Raw genomic sequence first — 17,000 nt, forward strand, 5'->3', positions numbered from 1 at the left:
ATGATATGATAGAGAGAACAGAAAGGAAGAAAAGAGAGGACCTTTAACTTTGACAAACCTGAACAAAACCCACTGTACTAAGAACTTATACTGAACAGCGACATTTTCTTCTAGACTTTCTTCAATTATCATCAAGATACCATGAAGAAGTCCTGAATTTGTAAATTTGCTCACAGAAGTAACATAAGCGGAAAAGCTGAAGTGTTGAGAAACTGTACTGGTTTAGGAATCAAATCCCACGGAGGTAACCTGGTGAAACAGTTCAGCCACAGAAGAGCACCATAATACATTACAAAATATTTAACAGGAGGAGCCAGACGAGAACAGAAGTCTGTCATTCCATGCCACTGCAAAAATGTATACAGAAGATATTATCCCAACACAAGAAGTGCACCAGGTGTTTGGTCATCTGTTCCTTCTCTGCTAACAAGGAAGAAACAACAAAAAAAAGTAGCCCTGTACATGATTGTGTGTCTATTCTTTAAGCTCATTAGCTAGATACTCAGAAAAAGATTCCAAACAAGTTGTACACTCAGCACAAAAACAGAGTTTGCCAAGAAGGTAACACTGATGACTTTTATCTAATCTGGACTCTTCTCCAGAGCTGCACACATCACAGTAACTCAGACACCGAAGTCCAGAACAACTTGGAAACCTATGTGATCTCATTTTTAATTAGGCCTTTAGTTAGCACATTAGCAGAAGTGCTGTGTCAGTGGACAAACAGTATTATGCAGTCAGTAGAAACATTTCTTTGCAAGATGATACCCTAAAATTATTGCTTGACCACAGTCTTAGCTCTTTACTTTTACAGGCACCTCAGCATCTTCTTTGATTTGGACTATAGTTCTGTTTGCTTGGGACATCTAATCTTAGAAACTGGACCAGCTTTACGAAGAAAAATGTCATCAAATACCAGTGAACAGTCTACTTGCTCAGAGAATAAAGCTTAAGTCAGTCAACCATAGCGCTGTAAAGTATAACAGGTCTGAGACTAAAGCTTTATTTGAAGATTCACTACCCTGGGGAACAGACTTCTTGCACTTACATGGTTTTTTGTAACTGTACATTTACTCACCTTTCTTCAACTCAGAAGAAATACCTTACTGCATTTTCTAGAAGAATACAGAGTTTAGGACTGATTAAGGATGCAGAAAAAGAACTCATTTGGACTGATGTGCTTTAGTTTGAGACTAGAAACTGTGATGTTCTGTGACCCTATGTAAGTAACACAGAGGCAGTCTCTTGGCTACGAGGTTTATCTCCAGATTGCTTCCCCACAAGAAAGAAGCATGATTCCTGGTAGATTACTTAATCAGTGCTTTATCTCATTTATCTCTCAGAACTGTACAATTCCTTCTGCTCTTCCAGAACTTGACTGTCTCTATGAAAACCTAATGCACTGACAAGGTTAAGGAAAAGAATGTGTCTTTTTGCAAGAGCAAGAGAAAACATACATTTAAGAGCAGTGTTTTTCTCCTATGGAATACCGCACTTAGTCACATCCATTCTCACCAGATAATCCCCATCCTAAAAAACTCAGCACCAGAGGTAAGATTCAGTGATTAAAGGGCAGAACTAAGTCTCATTTCCAAACTCTATCACCGGCCTTAATATAACACACTATGCAACTCCAGGCATAGTACTATCTTTCTTCCTTAAAACTTGGAAAAAATCACTGCTACTTCACAAAGAGTTTCAGAACTATTTTTTGTAAATACTTTTGAGTTCCTCACATGATGAACATACTCATATTGAATAAACATAAAGTTGAAGGTGACCTGATTATTTTTCCTTTAAGTAAAAACAAATATGAAAATGAAATTGTTAGATGAAAATTGTCTTTAATTATAGTGATAGGTACCAAGCCACTCCTGAAATCAAGTGCATCAGTGCTACTGAGCAACATACCAAATCTAGACAGAGATCATTCATTCCAATTCCAGTATACCCTTTGCTTAATCCAATTCCACAATTAGGTTTGCATTATTACGTAAAAGTAAAAAAAACTCATCGTTAAACATTTTGGCTTCAAGAAAAGACAGATTGCGAATCAACTGACAATATGAAATTATCAACTTCTTCGGTTTCCAAAGCCCTATCACCATTTATCTCACACTCTTCAACAGATCAAGCCAAATCTATGTTTAAAGTTCAAAATACAAAAGATATGAATTATGTTTTTATAAAAATGTAAAAAGCTAGTCAAAATTACATGTTTAGGTATTTAATCTCTAAAGAATGGAGTATAGCAGCAGGAACTTAAATATAATAAGAACTATCAATAATAAATACAAGAAATTAGTGCAAAGATTGCAATAGGATTCTTGAGTACAATGAGAATATAAAGAGACATCCTAATTTGTACAAAATCCATCCCAACTCTGTATACAATCTCTTCTATAAATACAACCACACAAGATGAAATGCTTATTTGCAAATAATAGTTATTAAAAAGTGTGCTTTATTGGGGTTTTCACTCATTCTCTTGGCAGATGTAGCTTGCAGGAAGTCTGTAAAGACAAGTTTCCATAATTAGACATTTTTAACTCCTCCAGAAGTTATGTTTTAAATACCACTAAAAACAGAGGCAGTACATACTTCATTTCCACAGAAAGCACTGTTAGAACAGTAAGCATTGTAACAAATTCATATGCAATTAGCAATTTATAAGTGTGTGAAAATGACATAAATTGAAAAAAAAAAAAAGTTTACCACAAATATTAAATCACCAGTTTACCTATAGCGGAGCATGAAATTGGCTGTGCATTGCTATTGCCTGTTGAAGTTTTTCCTCTTTGGCTCGTCTACAGTGGCAGAGCTACAAGATAAGACACAGGAAGAGTGAATTCTGAAAGGATTTTTTACAGTGCACGTTACAGTTTCTCTTTAATGATTTAGCTATTTTGCAATCTCTTTAAAAAAGGAAAATCCTGGGAATCACCTCCCTTCCAAGCTGCAGGCTGAACAACTGCATGTATTGATAATGTTATTCTACCCACAACTGCTTACAAGCAAAGATAATTGTTTCCTATGTTATAAAATTAATTTATTAGGCATCTTTAAAGGGAGGTACACTACCCATTAAGTTGCTTTTGTCACAGCATAGGCAACGAAGGTGGCTTTTGAACCTCAGTTACTTATTTGGTGATAGCCATCAACAGAAAAATTAATTTAAGTTTAATAAACTAAACATTAAGGTCGCAACATGTGATTCTATGTCGACTTACCAAATTTAAAGTTGTCCATGTGGCTATCTTCCCTATATCTATACTGGATATAGAAGAAAGTGACACAAAATATCTGCATCAACATAGGACCAGCATGTAATGCAGGAGACCTTTGTTCTCCTGCCTTAAAAATACATGCCTTCAGAACAGAGACTATATTCTAAACTGATTCTAGATTGAAGCCACTGAAGGATGTAGTTTTCTTTTGTTGGCGGTTACAAAGGTCGTGCTCCATCACAGGACTGCTCAAACTCGAAGTCTTAAATTTCTTCACTATGTGTTATCTCTCAATTATAATGACTTACATATTACATACCGTTCTCTTTTCCATGAAACTACTAAGAAAGTCATCTATTTCTGTTTTGCCTTCCAAGAAGTCTTCTGCGATAGTGTCAGATTCTTCTTCAGCTTCATGAGCAGCTACTTTAAGTCTGGCTTGCAGAGCACTTGGACTGCAACTCTGAGAAAATAAAAATTCCTATGTAATATTAAACTGTCCACCAAACCCTACATTTCCAAGGAAGATAAATGACTATATATATAATGTGATATGTGAATAGAGCATTATTATTAACTAAAAGCCTAAGTGACCATATGAAGCTTGTTTAGGACTTGATTCACAATCATTCTCCCAAATGTATACCAGTGCTTCAAGTGTCTTCAATAATTAGGGTCTACTTTTGAAGCTCAGTAGTGAACCTGAGAATTATAAAAAGGTACAAAAGCCCTTACTGTTCAGTTTTTAAATAGTTTTGAAATTACTGTGGAGAGAAAATAGGAAAGGAAAAATCACCTACTCAACGAGAAGATGGGTTGCTAATCTAAACCATTATACTCATTCTTCTATTCTTATAAACCTCAAACCTTGTTTCTCTGTTGTACACAATTATTTTTCCACTTATATGTTTGGGCAGTTAATCAGGATGTAATTCACATTTTCATCAGGAGTCTGGAAAGGACGAGAACTGCAAAATTATGATATTTATAGATTTTAAATGCTTGGACTACCTTCAACCGCCCCTCAAAAAATATTTCACTTATGTATTGTGAAACTGTAATGTAATCAGAAACTTCCTGCAGAATTAATCTTGTGCAAAATAAGGAGAGTTTGCTCTAACAGAAGATGATAAAATTCACCCACAGTACGAGTAAAAAGACTTGTCTGGAAATTTTGATGAGAGATAACAGGAGATAGCAGGTAATGCAGCGTGAACATCAATATATGAAAATAGAGCATTACACAAAAATCCAGCTGCAACTCCTCAGCTCTCAGTCTCCTAACCATCATTAAATTGAATCAGCAAATCTAACTTAGAAAAAAGAAAAGGTAATACAGCAGTTGGTTATTATGTCCTAGGTCCAATTTATATCACACAGAAAGGAGGCACTAGGAGTCAGGCTATTCTAATTTTCAAATGAGGAAACATTTAATTCACTCAGATCATCAATGAAATCATTCAGTTTGCTGTCACAAAACTTTTTGCTTGCTATTTCATATTCTGTTAATTTCTTAGCATTTTCAAATTCAGGTACCATGCATGCTATTTTGATGGACTGTTGTATTCTCAGATAACAAGTCTTGCAAATACTGAAGAGATTTCAGTGCAGAAAGAATCACCTTTTAACACATACCCTGGTAAACATACTAAGAAATAATTCTCCTTCCCCAAAATTTCTTTTTGAAGTAAGGACTTGACCTTATTTGTGCTTTAGAGTGTGTAAAGTTTGACAGTATATATAACACGTTGTCCAAACTAAGCACATCCAGTGAATCACACAAATGTCTACAGCAATGGTCTTAACCATCATTATCTGGTAGTTTTACAAGCTAATTATGTTAAATGGGTACCATTAATTAAAAAAGCCTACTTTAAAGAACACGCTATTCTTAAAACTTGTTTGACCCAGGACTGTATTTAAGAACAACTCTAAATGCTCACCACACTCCTTTATTCCGGCTATGCTTTTACTGTAGCGCTAAAAAACCAAACCTAACTCCCAAAAAACAGTAGTGCAATCTCAACACCGTTCTGCCTCCAACCTGTTTGGTACTTCATTCCATTTTATTTCATACTTAATGTGAGTCCATTTCATATAAAATTATGAGTTTAACCAGAAGAATATTCTTTATGGATAAAGATAAAAACCAAAACTTCAGTTTTATTGAGGTATTCTCAAAGGATATAATAACCTAGAGGTTATACCTCACTAAGTTCATGCTGTCTTTGCATCTTTTTTTCAAAGGCTGCTTTCATCTGTGTGAGTTGCTCGTACTGGAAGAAAGAAGAAAAAGAACGTTTTATCCCTGAAAAAAACCAGAATATTACAAACAATGTTTCTGAAAATGATTTTGTTGTTCACTTACTTTATCCAACACAGTCTGTCTTTTTGCCTCAAGACTAGGCTCCAGCAACAAGTTTTTTTCTGTAAAACAAAGTCACTATTACTAATTCTTTTAAAGGATTCAGTTCATAGAACACAGCCATAGATGCAAATGTTTTGACATCGTACTTGCCAGCTCTTCAATGCTTTTCACTAACTCATCTCTATCAGTAATGACTTGCTTCAGTTGTGGTAGAGTCACAAACTGTTCCAGTAACACTTCCTCTTGCTCATTCATATTGGTCAGCTGTGATATACTACATTTAAAGAGAAAGAAAGCAGATTTAAAGCTAGCAGCAAACATTATGTTACTCATTTCTGCCAAAAGTTTGAGGCATTTATTGGCACTCTACAGGTACACGACACTTGACCACAATTTATTCTTTCCCTTTCTCCGAGATTGTGGGCTCTACTACCTGCAGCAGCAAGCTTAAAAAGGAATGTGTTATGAAGTATATCCCATTTCAAGCCTTAACTCTATAAAGTGTTTTTTAATGCTACTATAGTGAGCTGACCTTAGCCAGCTACCAGACACCTACCCAGTTTCGCTCTCAGTCTCTCAGTCCCCATCCTCAACAGGACATAGTGGAAAAGCTTGTAGGTCAAGATAAATCAAGGAGACTGCTTACCAATTACACTCACAGGCAAAACCCACTCAGCTTGGGAAAAACTAATTTAATTTATTGCCAATTTTAGTACGAGTTGGATGGTGAGAAAAACAGACAAAAACTAAAACACTTCACCTCCTTTTCCCCAAGGCTCAACTTCACTCCTTCATTCCCAATTCCTTTACTTTCCCATGCTGCAAACAGTGCAGAAGAGGGAGGAATTGCAGATGTTGCAGTCAGTCTGTACTAGTTTGTCTCTGCTGCTCCTTCCTTCTCACTTTTTCCCTGCTTCAGCATGGGTCTCTCTCAACAGGCTGCAGTTCCTGGCAGGAGAGCCTGCTCTATCTAGCGTGGGCTCTACATGGCTGCATTTTCCTTCAAAGCTTATCTGTCTGCTCCAATGTGGGGTCCTCCATGCACTGCAGTGCAGATACCTGCTACAGAATAGTCCTCTACTTAGGCTACAGGGAAATACCTGTTCTGCTGCAGTCTTTTCCAAAACTTTCAGAGGCAAGAGATTAATATCTGCTCTGGCACTTAGAGCACCTCCTCCTGCTTCTTCTCTGACCTTGGTGCTTGCAGGATTCTCATACTTTTCTGCCCCTCCCCTCAAGCCTCACCAACTCCACTGAGTTTGCTCTTTTTAAAATGTGTTTTCAAAGCACCCACTTCACTGACCAACGAGGCCGCCTTGTAGTGGGTCTGCTGCCAAGCTATCTGTGTCTGGCACAGGGGCAGACCCTGGCCCCTTATCACAAAGGCCACTAAATGAAACCCTCCACTTACACCCAATATGGCTATTCAGAAAAGCTGCACTATCATTTCTGCTTCAGTTCAACTACCACCAGAAGAATCATGGAATTTTAATGTGGTCTTCTTGGAAGGGCCAAATGAGTAGAATGTTTTGTTTAAATAAATTACTCTTCCACTGCAACCCCCTAACTTTCTGCCACTCAATAAGGATGCTGCAAAACCTTCATCTGATTTAGCTAAATAAAACAGGCTCTTAAGAAGGTGTCAACGGGGAAAAAAACAGAAGTCCTTGCCAAAAGTCTTTTTCTGTTTTGAAAGGACAGTTTTTCAATCACTAACCTATGACACCACCATAAAGATATGAGATCAGAAAGAAACCAGCCTCCTAAGACTCTTCCAGAATTAACAGCTAATTTGTAATCTATTCAATACCAGATAACTGATTACGAAGGCTGCCTCATTAGACCTGAGCAAATTGCTGGGAACAATAACTAAAAATTTATTTTGGAATTGTGACAAGATATTGCTTTTCATGAAAATATTTCATAGAATCATAGAATCACCAGGTTGGAAGAGACCCACTGGATCATTGAGTCCAACGTTCTTATCAAACACTAAACCATGCCCCTCAGCACCTCGTCCACCCGTGCCTTAAACACCTCCAGGGAAGGTGACTCAACCACCTCCCTGGGCAGCCTGTTACTCCTATTTGTGCAATAGGAGTACATAGTATTTAGATGCGGAAGTGATTTGCACTGGCACACTTACCACCTGGATTTACATAACCCAATCCCCCTGTACATGCTGAACTGCTCAAAGTAGTCCATTGTTTACCCTGTGCTACAGTCCTTTGAATTTAAGAGAATGTATTTTGTGAATCAATCTCAAGTCCATTTCCCTGTCCCCTTCCCTCCTTCAAAAGGTACGCTGATTTTATTAATAGAAATTAAGTCACTGGCAAGGCCCCAGAAGACAGCAGAACACCAACAGCTAGGAAAAGTAAATGCTTTTTCCAGGTGTTAAATACTGAAGTATTGCTCCCGGTGAGGAAATCCTACACAAGGAATACATTTAAGTACAAGGTTGGCTTACTTCCTGACTGAACAACTTTGCTAAGTGGTAGTTCTCTTATTTATAATTTCTACAAAAACCTTTCAGTGATACATAAAGATTCCTGACAAAAAATCAGATACAGACCAGAAGTAATTTCCTTTTAATGACTATAGAATGTTTCGATACCTTCTGAAAACATACCTTAGTTCTGACAGTTCTGGAAATGTATCAGGAACATCAGGCATCTTGTAAGTAAATCCATTCTGGCCAACCTAAGCAGTTTGGAAATGTTTAATACATTTTTGAAGAGCAATTTCTAGATATTTAACTAGATTAATCTAAAACTGGAAATGAATATTTGCCAGCAACAAGAAAAGTAAGAAAGGCAGTAAGAAGCAGTAGCACTAGTCCCCAAACAAACATCTCAACTCACCCCTGGTAACAAAATACTTGGGGATGTCTGGGGTGGCAAGTCATAAAAGATGAGTAAATTTTGGAGGCAAATCAGTCTGTTCCCTCAAGTTTTGCAGCAATGCCCAGTGCGGCCTCAAGTGAACTTCTACCCAGCGTCTGACAGCTTAAGCAGCAAAATTCAGCACACAGACCTGAAGCACGGCTTCAGCTGTTGGAACAGGTAATGGCAGATCAGCAATCAAGCCATAAGAGGGAGCAGCAGGCTTGTCTGTAGTGTAGCTTGAAGAAACTGATTCAGCAACAGGCACGGCTGCCATTGTTCTATTTGTTTCTTGAGTTGGGTATGGAGGAAGAAAGGGAAACCCCTGAGGAGCATAAGGAGGCATTCCAGCTGGTTTGTTGAAAATGCTATAAACAAAGAAACCAAAACCCACAACCATGAGCAACTAAGTACTTATAGCATATTTCTTATCACATGAATTATAATTACTAGACCACATACGAGATGTAAGATTGAGTTTTTAAATTATCATAAGCTTTGCACTTTATGTTCTCAGCTTCTTCAAACACAGTAAGTCTACCTTGTCTTACACTGCAACATAATATACAGCTCCATTAAACTATATTCTTGTAGAGCAGCCAAATATGCACTCACACTCTTGATTATAAGAAAACTAATTCTAAAATTTATAAAACATAGATGTAATTTTTCTCCATCTAAAAGTCCTGAGAAATGCATCTATGTCGTACATTAGATGTTATTTATGGTACAGCACCTAACAGCTTGGGCAACACAAATGTAATTACTTTTAAATAATAGAAATTACTTTTTTAAACTTCACACCTGCAGTTGCACCTAAACCCAGTGTTGTTAGTCACAAGCACCATAGCTGTACTGATAAAACGGTAATGTCTCAGATCACTTTTGCATATTTAACACAATTATTTAAACTGCATAATTTCTGTTGCACAGCTGTTCAACAGAAGCTGCCTCTAAGCCTGGAAGGTTATTAATAGGATATGAAGACACAGAACTGCTCAGAACATGATCTACAGCAAATTCAAGATTGCATCTGACAATGCAAACATTTATTGCTTTTCAAGAAAACAGAGGCACATAAGGTTACATCAGCATGGTGACATAGTAACTCCAATGAAATCTAGCATTTCTTCTTAAACAACCACGCTATCAAGCACACTCATGAAACTGTACAAGGGCAGGAAAGCTACATCACCCCATACATCCACTACGTTATTCCTATTCCTTGATTTCACCTTTTTTTATAAATGTAAGTTAAAACACACTGTTCCATTCATCATGTTTATATAGATACTTACTATGGAAATGATGTTGAGCTTGGGGCTAACACTGGAGGATTCTTCCAAAACTCATCCAGTAAACTTTGAACAATTTTTCCAAGATCAGAGTGCATTGTAAACTAGTAAAAACAAAAAAAAAAAACCCAATGCAAAAGAAAAATCATGCCTGGAATCCAACAGTTCTGAAATCTACATGGCACTGCTGGAAGCTACTTCAAAGACATAACAGCTAATGTAAACTGTGTAAACATAAGCTCCAAATAAAGTGACAAAGCCACCCAGAACTGAATAGAAATTGTAAGTCTTTTGCATATACCATTACCACTCGAGAATCGATCAAGTACAACATTTCTGATGAACAACACTAAAAACCCACCTTCATTACCAAGCTACATTTGGGAAAACAAAGAAAGAGGAAAAAAAAAATAATCAAGATTTGTGACAAAAAACATTAATTGCATTCTGAAGAAGTCATAACTTCATAACTTCACCACCACCCGAAAAACACTACCACATCCTTATTGGCAAGAAAAGGGAATAAAAAAAAAAGATCAGCATATTAAAATCCTGAATATTGGAGCTAAAACCCTGACATCTTTCTAATAGGATTAGGGTGGGAAGAACTATGTTACAAAACAGTCTTAAAGCACCCTTCTTTGTTATTTGGAATACACTGTAAAGAAACAAGAACTGTGCTACTGCTACTAACAAAAGAAGCAACAGGAACTTTCTAAGCCATCATAACTTAAAATAATTGTAGATAAATGGAATACTCAACTCAGTAACATTAGCAGTACATTAATAAACAGTAGTACATTAAACACTGGTGAATTTTTTTTCAGACCCCTCAAAACATAGCTTAAGAGAGAATAAGGATCTTTACTACTCTCTTACCAGAAGCATTAGCAATAATCTAGTATGACACATATTAAAACTGCTATTAACAGTAGATATAGGTGAAGCTACAAATTATACATACATTACTTATTAATGGACCAGTCACATAAACTCCCTGCTTGTCCATTAAATGATGTCTCACAGGTGGGAAAACACTGATGACTGGTTTTTCCTGAGGAAACTGAGGTGGAAGCAAGCTGCAAGTACAAGAGTAATCATTACTACAGCTTCATCTCATGATAAAGTTAGCATAAGAGGGTTTCCTATACAAAGGAAGAGAACTATTAATTACATAAACTTACTTTTCTACAAGAAGAGTTATAGAGAAAAATAAGAGTGTAGGAAGCACGCAAAAGGATTATTAAATTACAAAATTAGAAGTAAGACAGATTAGAATATTAGACTTCCAAGGAACTGAAGACAGCATTTACTGGGCAAAACTGTAGTCTAGCAATGAAGAAATTATGTGCTCAGACAAAGAAAAAGCTGTAGCATAACAAGAATATTTTCTAATACAGATGTTATTGCTACAAAGCCAATGCAGTGCAACCTCCAAGAATATCAGGCAAGTTATCAGGCTAAAGTAATAAAAAACTTGTGACTAGAATACCATCAATATTTGCCAGAGCAAAAGCACTCCCAATGTAAATTCACAGGAAATGTTACAACAAATTACTTAAGTTATAATCGAGATGCTTCCTTGGGTAAGATTTATGCGTTAAAGGAAATCAGTACATTACTAAGTAATCTTATTTTCATTTGTAGGGTATTTGAGGTCATCGGAAACTCTCAAGCATTTTCTCCTACTTACTTTCAGCTAAAACTACACAGGTATCTTAGAAGCTGAGCACAGCAAAATATAGTTTTGCTTCCAGCTGAGCACCTGCATCTTGTACAGAATTAGTTTTATTCATATCACTACAACTACTAACCAAATCCAGGTTACAGTTCCTGGAATTACTTATGAGATGGGTACCACATATGTTCTATTACTACTTCTTTTTGAGAACAGTTTTAATTTTCAAGATGTGCATAGAGATATCTCACTCTACTTACATGTTAATATTAATTGTCAAGTTGTTTACAGTGAACGGCAGTCGATATTCCACATCTTTCTGAATTTCTGCAATGCTGTCAAAGAAGAGAAATTGTTATCATCCAATTCATGGTCAATGCAACAGCCTGAAGTCTAAAAGAAGACACGACCTCAGACCTTTGTGTTTAATTTAGTTTTGAAAAGCCTTGTAAGAATACAGTTGAAAATGCTGGAATAAGTTAATATGCTTCAGAATGCTACACTGAATGTTAAGATTAAACCAAAAAATAGCAGATTCAACTTTTGAACTTCATAGATGATCACAAGCAATGGAAAGGCAGTAGGAGAAATTGTGGTACTCGAAGACCTGACAACAATCTCAACTTATTTTTCTCCACTTACTGGCATAATTTCGGACATCAAGTCAGTAATTTTTTTTTATATACTGAATTTTATCTAGTAAAACATTTACTTTGTGAAAGCATTAAACTTGGTTCACAACTAAGTACTGCTCTGCAATGCTGCCTATAAATCAATATTTGGAACACAGATCACACTAGGCATTCTTCCTTAACAGATTAACTTATTTAATAGTAGTTTCCTTCCACATGTATCAAGTTCTATGAACTTGCACAGATATTTTCAAGAATTATCTGGAGAAGAGCTAGTTGCAAGAATGAAAGCTCCGTAATCCAACAACACTCAAGACACAGACCCCCACCAAGTGATCAAATGTGTATTTTACAAAATCTATTAAGACTAAATCCAAAGTTGATTCTCCTGTAACGGGTAAGTTCTTGAGAAAACTATATAAATCAGCTGTCTTAGTAGGAAGTTGACTTCAATATTCAAAGCGCTCTACAATTTGTATGTGCAGAAAGACTGTTTTGAAAGATGGTATCTCTAATAATTCTGAAGAGAAGGAGGAGTAGAAGACAGCTCAGAAGCAGGATTTCTGAACAACAGGAACGTAACTAAGCTGGGATTGGGAAAGAAAGGAGAGCAGAAAATCAGTTTCATTTTACAATGCCTCAATCAAAACTAACTCAAAAAGCAGATTTATTTCCTCTTGCTTGTATTTTTCCTGTCTATACCTGGTTAATAATAATCTTCTCTCGCCTCTCTATGGCTCCCTTATAAAGAGAAGGAAAACACAGAATTGAGAAAAATAGCAGCCAGGTGTTCCCAAAAAAACTCTTTGCATCCAACTTCAGAAATGCGCCTCTACCAGCTGCCAGGTACACTCCACACAATTGCTTCCCTCAAAAACCCCAGAACACATTATCTGCAAACGTCTGTTAAGTGCAGTGCTACCAGTGGTTTGCATCCCTGCAAAGCATTATTTACTTATAGAACTTAAAACTAGTTTTCACAGATTCAGGCATAAAAGGAATAAGACATAAACCTAGCTATGCACCTTGCTTTCTGCAGCCTGACCTTATTCCTTTCACAGACAACTAGCTATCTGCTCTTTCCCTGTGAATCACACACTGTTTGAAGAAACTGTCAGGCTTCTTCAGCAAAGACGACTTCATATTAGAGCTTCGGGCCCTACTGTGATACAACACACACTGAAATAACCACCTCCTCTTTCTTAACTGAAGGATTCTCCCTGGAATCTCTCACACGCATTCCTGCCCTGTAATCATCTGTCAGGCATTTTAATAGCCAGCAACAAAATCCTTTTGAGAAGGGTATATATTTATGTTCCACTCATATGCACAATCTATAGGAACTGGGGAGGAAGAGAACAGGGAGAGAGAAACAAGAAATCCTGAATCTCATTGAGCTGTTCAAACCATTATAATCTACTTCTAGCAACACCTTGAACAGTAAATCTTAGTTCGCCCTTTTTCAAGTTGGAATGAGAACACTGAAAAAATGATGCATTCTCAACTTCAGCTACAACAACAGTAAATGTAAGAAAATTGTTTTTTAAACACAAAAACTTGATTTCAAGCTCCTAATTTGTGAGGGATCCCAAAAACAGGAGACTAGCTATTTTCATGAAATTAATCTGGGTTTTTACAACCTAAGACAATACAAACCAAACTTACCTAATTTAGGTAATGACAGCATGCCAAAAATTTTATTTTTAGTGTTTCAGGGAGAAGCAGCTGAGATACACATGAATTAATGACAAAATATACTTATCAGACAAAACAATCACCAGAATTACATTTATTTAATCATTGCTAAGGAAATAATTCTGTGGCAATGCTTAATGCACATTCCTATCCTACAGATCTGTGCTGCTGCTGAGTCTATAAGCAAGCAATTCAGTCCCACCCAAAAAAACCTTCGCACTTTTTAAAATGTGAATAAGAACACACACCTTTATAAAAGCATGACATTTGAAACACTGTTAACCAGATTTATTCTGTAATAAGTATGCCTTACAAAAACTGCATACGTTGCCAGAATTAATTCCTTCTCCTGTCTAATTTTTGGGTTTTCTACACCTATCATCAAGACGGATGAGGCAGACTGTTTACATGGCTGTAAATTTACATTTGAGCAGCTATCCTCCCCACCCCCATCTCCATTCCTGCCTGCAGGGTCCATTCCCTCTCTGCCTATCCTTGAACAGGTGCCTGCACAAACAACTACTAAACCAGTTCAGCAACCTGACCATGACAAAAAAAAAGATCATCTTATTTGAGGACTTAACTTGGGGTGGAGAACTATCCAGGGCAGAGAAAAAAAAGAGTAGAAATAAAAGGCTAAGTACAGCCAGCCCAACAAAAACTACTAGTTTAGTAAGCTGCTGCACACCCAAGAGACAGCTCCTTACAAAAATGAGCCACCTCTCAAAAACATTTGCAAAATTGGCTCTGAACAAGATTTCAGTTTAAGTAAACAACGATACTTAGCAATACCACCGCACTTACGTTTCCTGCTTGTTAATTCAAAATATTAGGATAGCAAGTTATCTGCAATGATTAAATTTGGAAATAAAATAAGCAACTCTTTTAGTCCTAGTCTGACATGACAGAAAACATTCTTTTTTTCTGGATTGCTTTGGAGCCATCTATCATTCCGCTTCAAAATGACATCCTAGGAATCGTGATGAATGCTTATACGCTCACTGAAAACGTAGCTTGAAATATATCAATTCTGGATCTCATTTTGAAAGACAAATGCTTTTAAAATGCTATAATTTAAGCCAAAGTGATCAGCACGCTGACAAGCTGGAATATTTCAGGAAAACTCCAGGAGTTTTGCTGTGAAAAGTGTGGCTATGAAACAAGTAAAGCATCTAAACAGAAAAAGTTATTAAGGAACAGCCAGTTATAAGTGAGTTAGCACTGTACTGAGAGAGTACTCTGTACTCTGAGAGAGTTTGTAGAGCCAGTAGGGCTGCTACGCTACTACTGACGACCACCGCGATGCAGAAATCCTTTACAGAGCACGTTCTATTCTTAACTTTCCAAGAACTATGCTTTTACCCCCAGTTTCCAGAAAGAGGGTTTTACTCCAACAGGTGCAATCTGTGTCTCCTTGAAGACCTGTAAAACCCATTAAGTCATTTAGCGGACATCCCGGCCAGTGTCGCAAGGTGCCATGGCCTCTGAACCCCGGCCTGGGCAACCCACATCAAGGCCCCCGCTGCTGCTGAACCTTGCCAAAGGTTTCTGAGTGCAGCATCATGCCCCACTGGGCTCCGGCATCCCACGTGTTGTGGGTTCCTGTTTACCAGACCCAGCTGGACCTCACTGGGAGGGGATGGGCTGAAATCATACAATGGTTTGGGTTGGAAGGGACCTTAAAGATCATCCAGATTTAATCCCCTCGCCATGGGCACGCACACCTCCCAACAGACCAGGATGACCCGATCCAACCTGGCCTTGAACACTTCCAGAGATAGAGCATCCACAACTTCCCTAGGCAATTTGTGCCAGTGCCTCACCAACTTAATTGTGAAGAATTTCTTCCTAATATCTACTCTAAATCTTCCCCCCCAAATTTACAGCCATTCCGTCTCATCCTATCACTACATGCCTTTGTAAAAAGTCCCTCCCCAGCCTTCTTGTAGGCCCCCTTCAGGTACTGGAAGGTCGTTATAAGGTCTCCCCAAAGTCTTCTCTTCTCCAGGCTGAATAACCCAAATTCTCTCACCCTGTCCCTGTATGGGAGATGCTCCAGTTCTCTAATCATCTTCATGGCTTCCTCTGGACTTGTTCCAACAGCTCCATATCCTTCTTACGTTGACGATTCCAGAACTGGACACAATAGTCCACAATACTCAAATCATCTCCCTCGACCTGCTGGCCATGCTTCTTTCGATACAGACCAGTATATGGTTGTCCTTCTGGGCTGCAAGCGGACGTTACCAGGTCATAGAATCATATAATAGTTTGGGTTGGAAAGGACCTTAAAGATCATCCAGTACCAACCCTGCTGCCATGGGCAGGAACACCTCCCACTAGATTAGGCTGCTCAACGCCCCATCCAACCTGGCTTTGAACACTTCCAGGGATGAGGCATCCACGCCATCCCTGGGCAACATGTTCCAGCGCCTCACAACCCTCATTGTAAAGAAATTCCTCCTTATGCCTAGTTTAAATCTGCCCCTCTCCACTCTATACCCACTGCCCCTAGTCCTATCACTACAAGCCTTTGTAAGTAGCCCCCCCCCAGCTTTCTTGTAGGCCCTTCAGGTACTGGAAAGTCGCTATAAGGTTTCCTCGGAGCCTTGTCTTCTTCAGGCTGAACAACCTCAACTCTCTCAGCCTGTCCTCCTATGGGAGATGCTCACGTCGACCATCTCATCAACCAGCACCCACAAGACCTTCTCCGCAGGGCTGTTCTGAATCACATCATTCCTCCACATCCTACATTGAAACCACAGATTACCTGGACCCAGGTACAGGACCTGCTGAACCTCGTGAGGTTGGACAGCCGGCCGCGCCTGCGGGACAGGAGACCCCGCCGGAGCCGGGCGATGCGGGGCCGACACCCCCCCCCCCCCTCCCACCCCGCAGCCACTCACGAGGCGTGGGCGCCGCGCAGGGACTCGATCTGCCGCTGCTTCTGCTGCTGGAGGCTGGTGAGGGCCGGCAACGGGGCGGCGGGCGAGGAGGAGCCGCCGCCCTTGGCGAGGGGGAACAGCCAGTTCATCCTCCCCGCGGCGGCGGCCTCCGCGGCCCCGGCCTCGCGCATGCGCGGCGGGGCCGCACGCACCCCCCCCCCCCCCCTTCCCGGCTTCGTGCGTGCGCGGCGGGGCAGCGCGACCCCTCGGCTTTGCGCATGCGCAGAGCGTCAGGTGCATCCTGGCCGCGCATGCGCAAAAAAGGTACTCCCGGT

At 38.9% G+C, this 17,000-nt stretch overlaps 1 protein-coding gene across 1 annotated transcript; it reads right to left on the bottom strand.

The window, feature by feature from the left end:
- Positions 1 to 1,824: 1,824 nt before the first annotated feature.
- On the bottom strand, positions 1,825 to 16,860 carry VPS37A (VPS37A subunit of ESCRT-I). The gene is made up of 12 exons (XM_069855955.1): positions 16,687 to 16,860; positions 11,714 to 11,788; positions 10,740 to 10,854; positions 9,779 to 9,879; positions 8,632 to 8,848; positions 8,228 to 8,298; positions 5,742 to 5,869; positions 5,596 to 5,654; positions 5,435 to 5,503; positions 3,547 to 3,690; positions 2,741 to 2,821; positions 1,825 to 2,513 (listed from the first exon to the last, which is right to left on the bottom strand). Exons 1-11 carry the CDS (start codon positions 16,854 to 16,856, stop codon positions 2,741 to 2,743), a joined length of 1,230 nt encoding a protein of 409 aa, XP_069712056.1. The 5' UTR covers positions 16,857 to 16,860; the 3' UTR covers positions 1,825 to 2,513.
- Between the last annotated feature and the right edge of the window lie 140 nt (positions 16,861 to 17,000).

This window comes from Phaenicophaeus curvirostris, chromosome 4 (assembly GCF_032191515.1).
Source record: "Phaenicophaeus curvirostris isolate KB17595 chromosome 4, BPBGC_Pcur_1.0, whole genome shotgun sequence".
Lineage (NCBI taxonomy): Eukaryota > Metazoa > Chordata > Aves > Cuculiformes > Cuculidae > Phaenicophaeus > Phaenicophaeus curvirostris.

Coding starts and splice junctions, on each gene's coding strand:
- VPS37A (XM_069855955.1), bottom strand. CDS start 16,856: ATGCGCGAGGCCGGGGCCGCGGAGGCCGCCGCCGCGGGGAGGATGAAC. Junction 11,789..16,686: donor CTGCGCGGCGCCCACGCCTC/GTGAGTGGCTGC, acceptor CTTCTTTGACAG/CATTGCAGAAATTCAGAAAG. Junction 8,849..9,778: donor AGCTCAACATCATTTCCATA/GTAAGTATCTAT, acceptor CTTTGTTTATAG/CATTTTCAACAAACCAGCTG.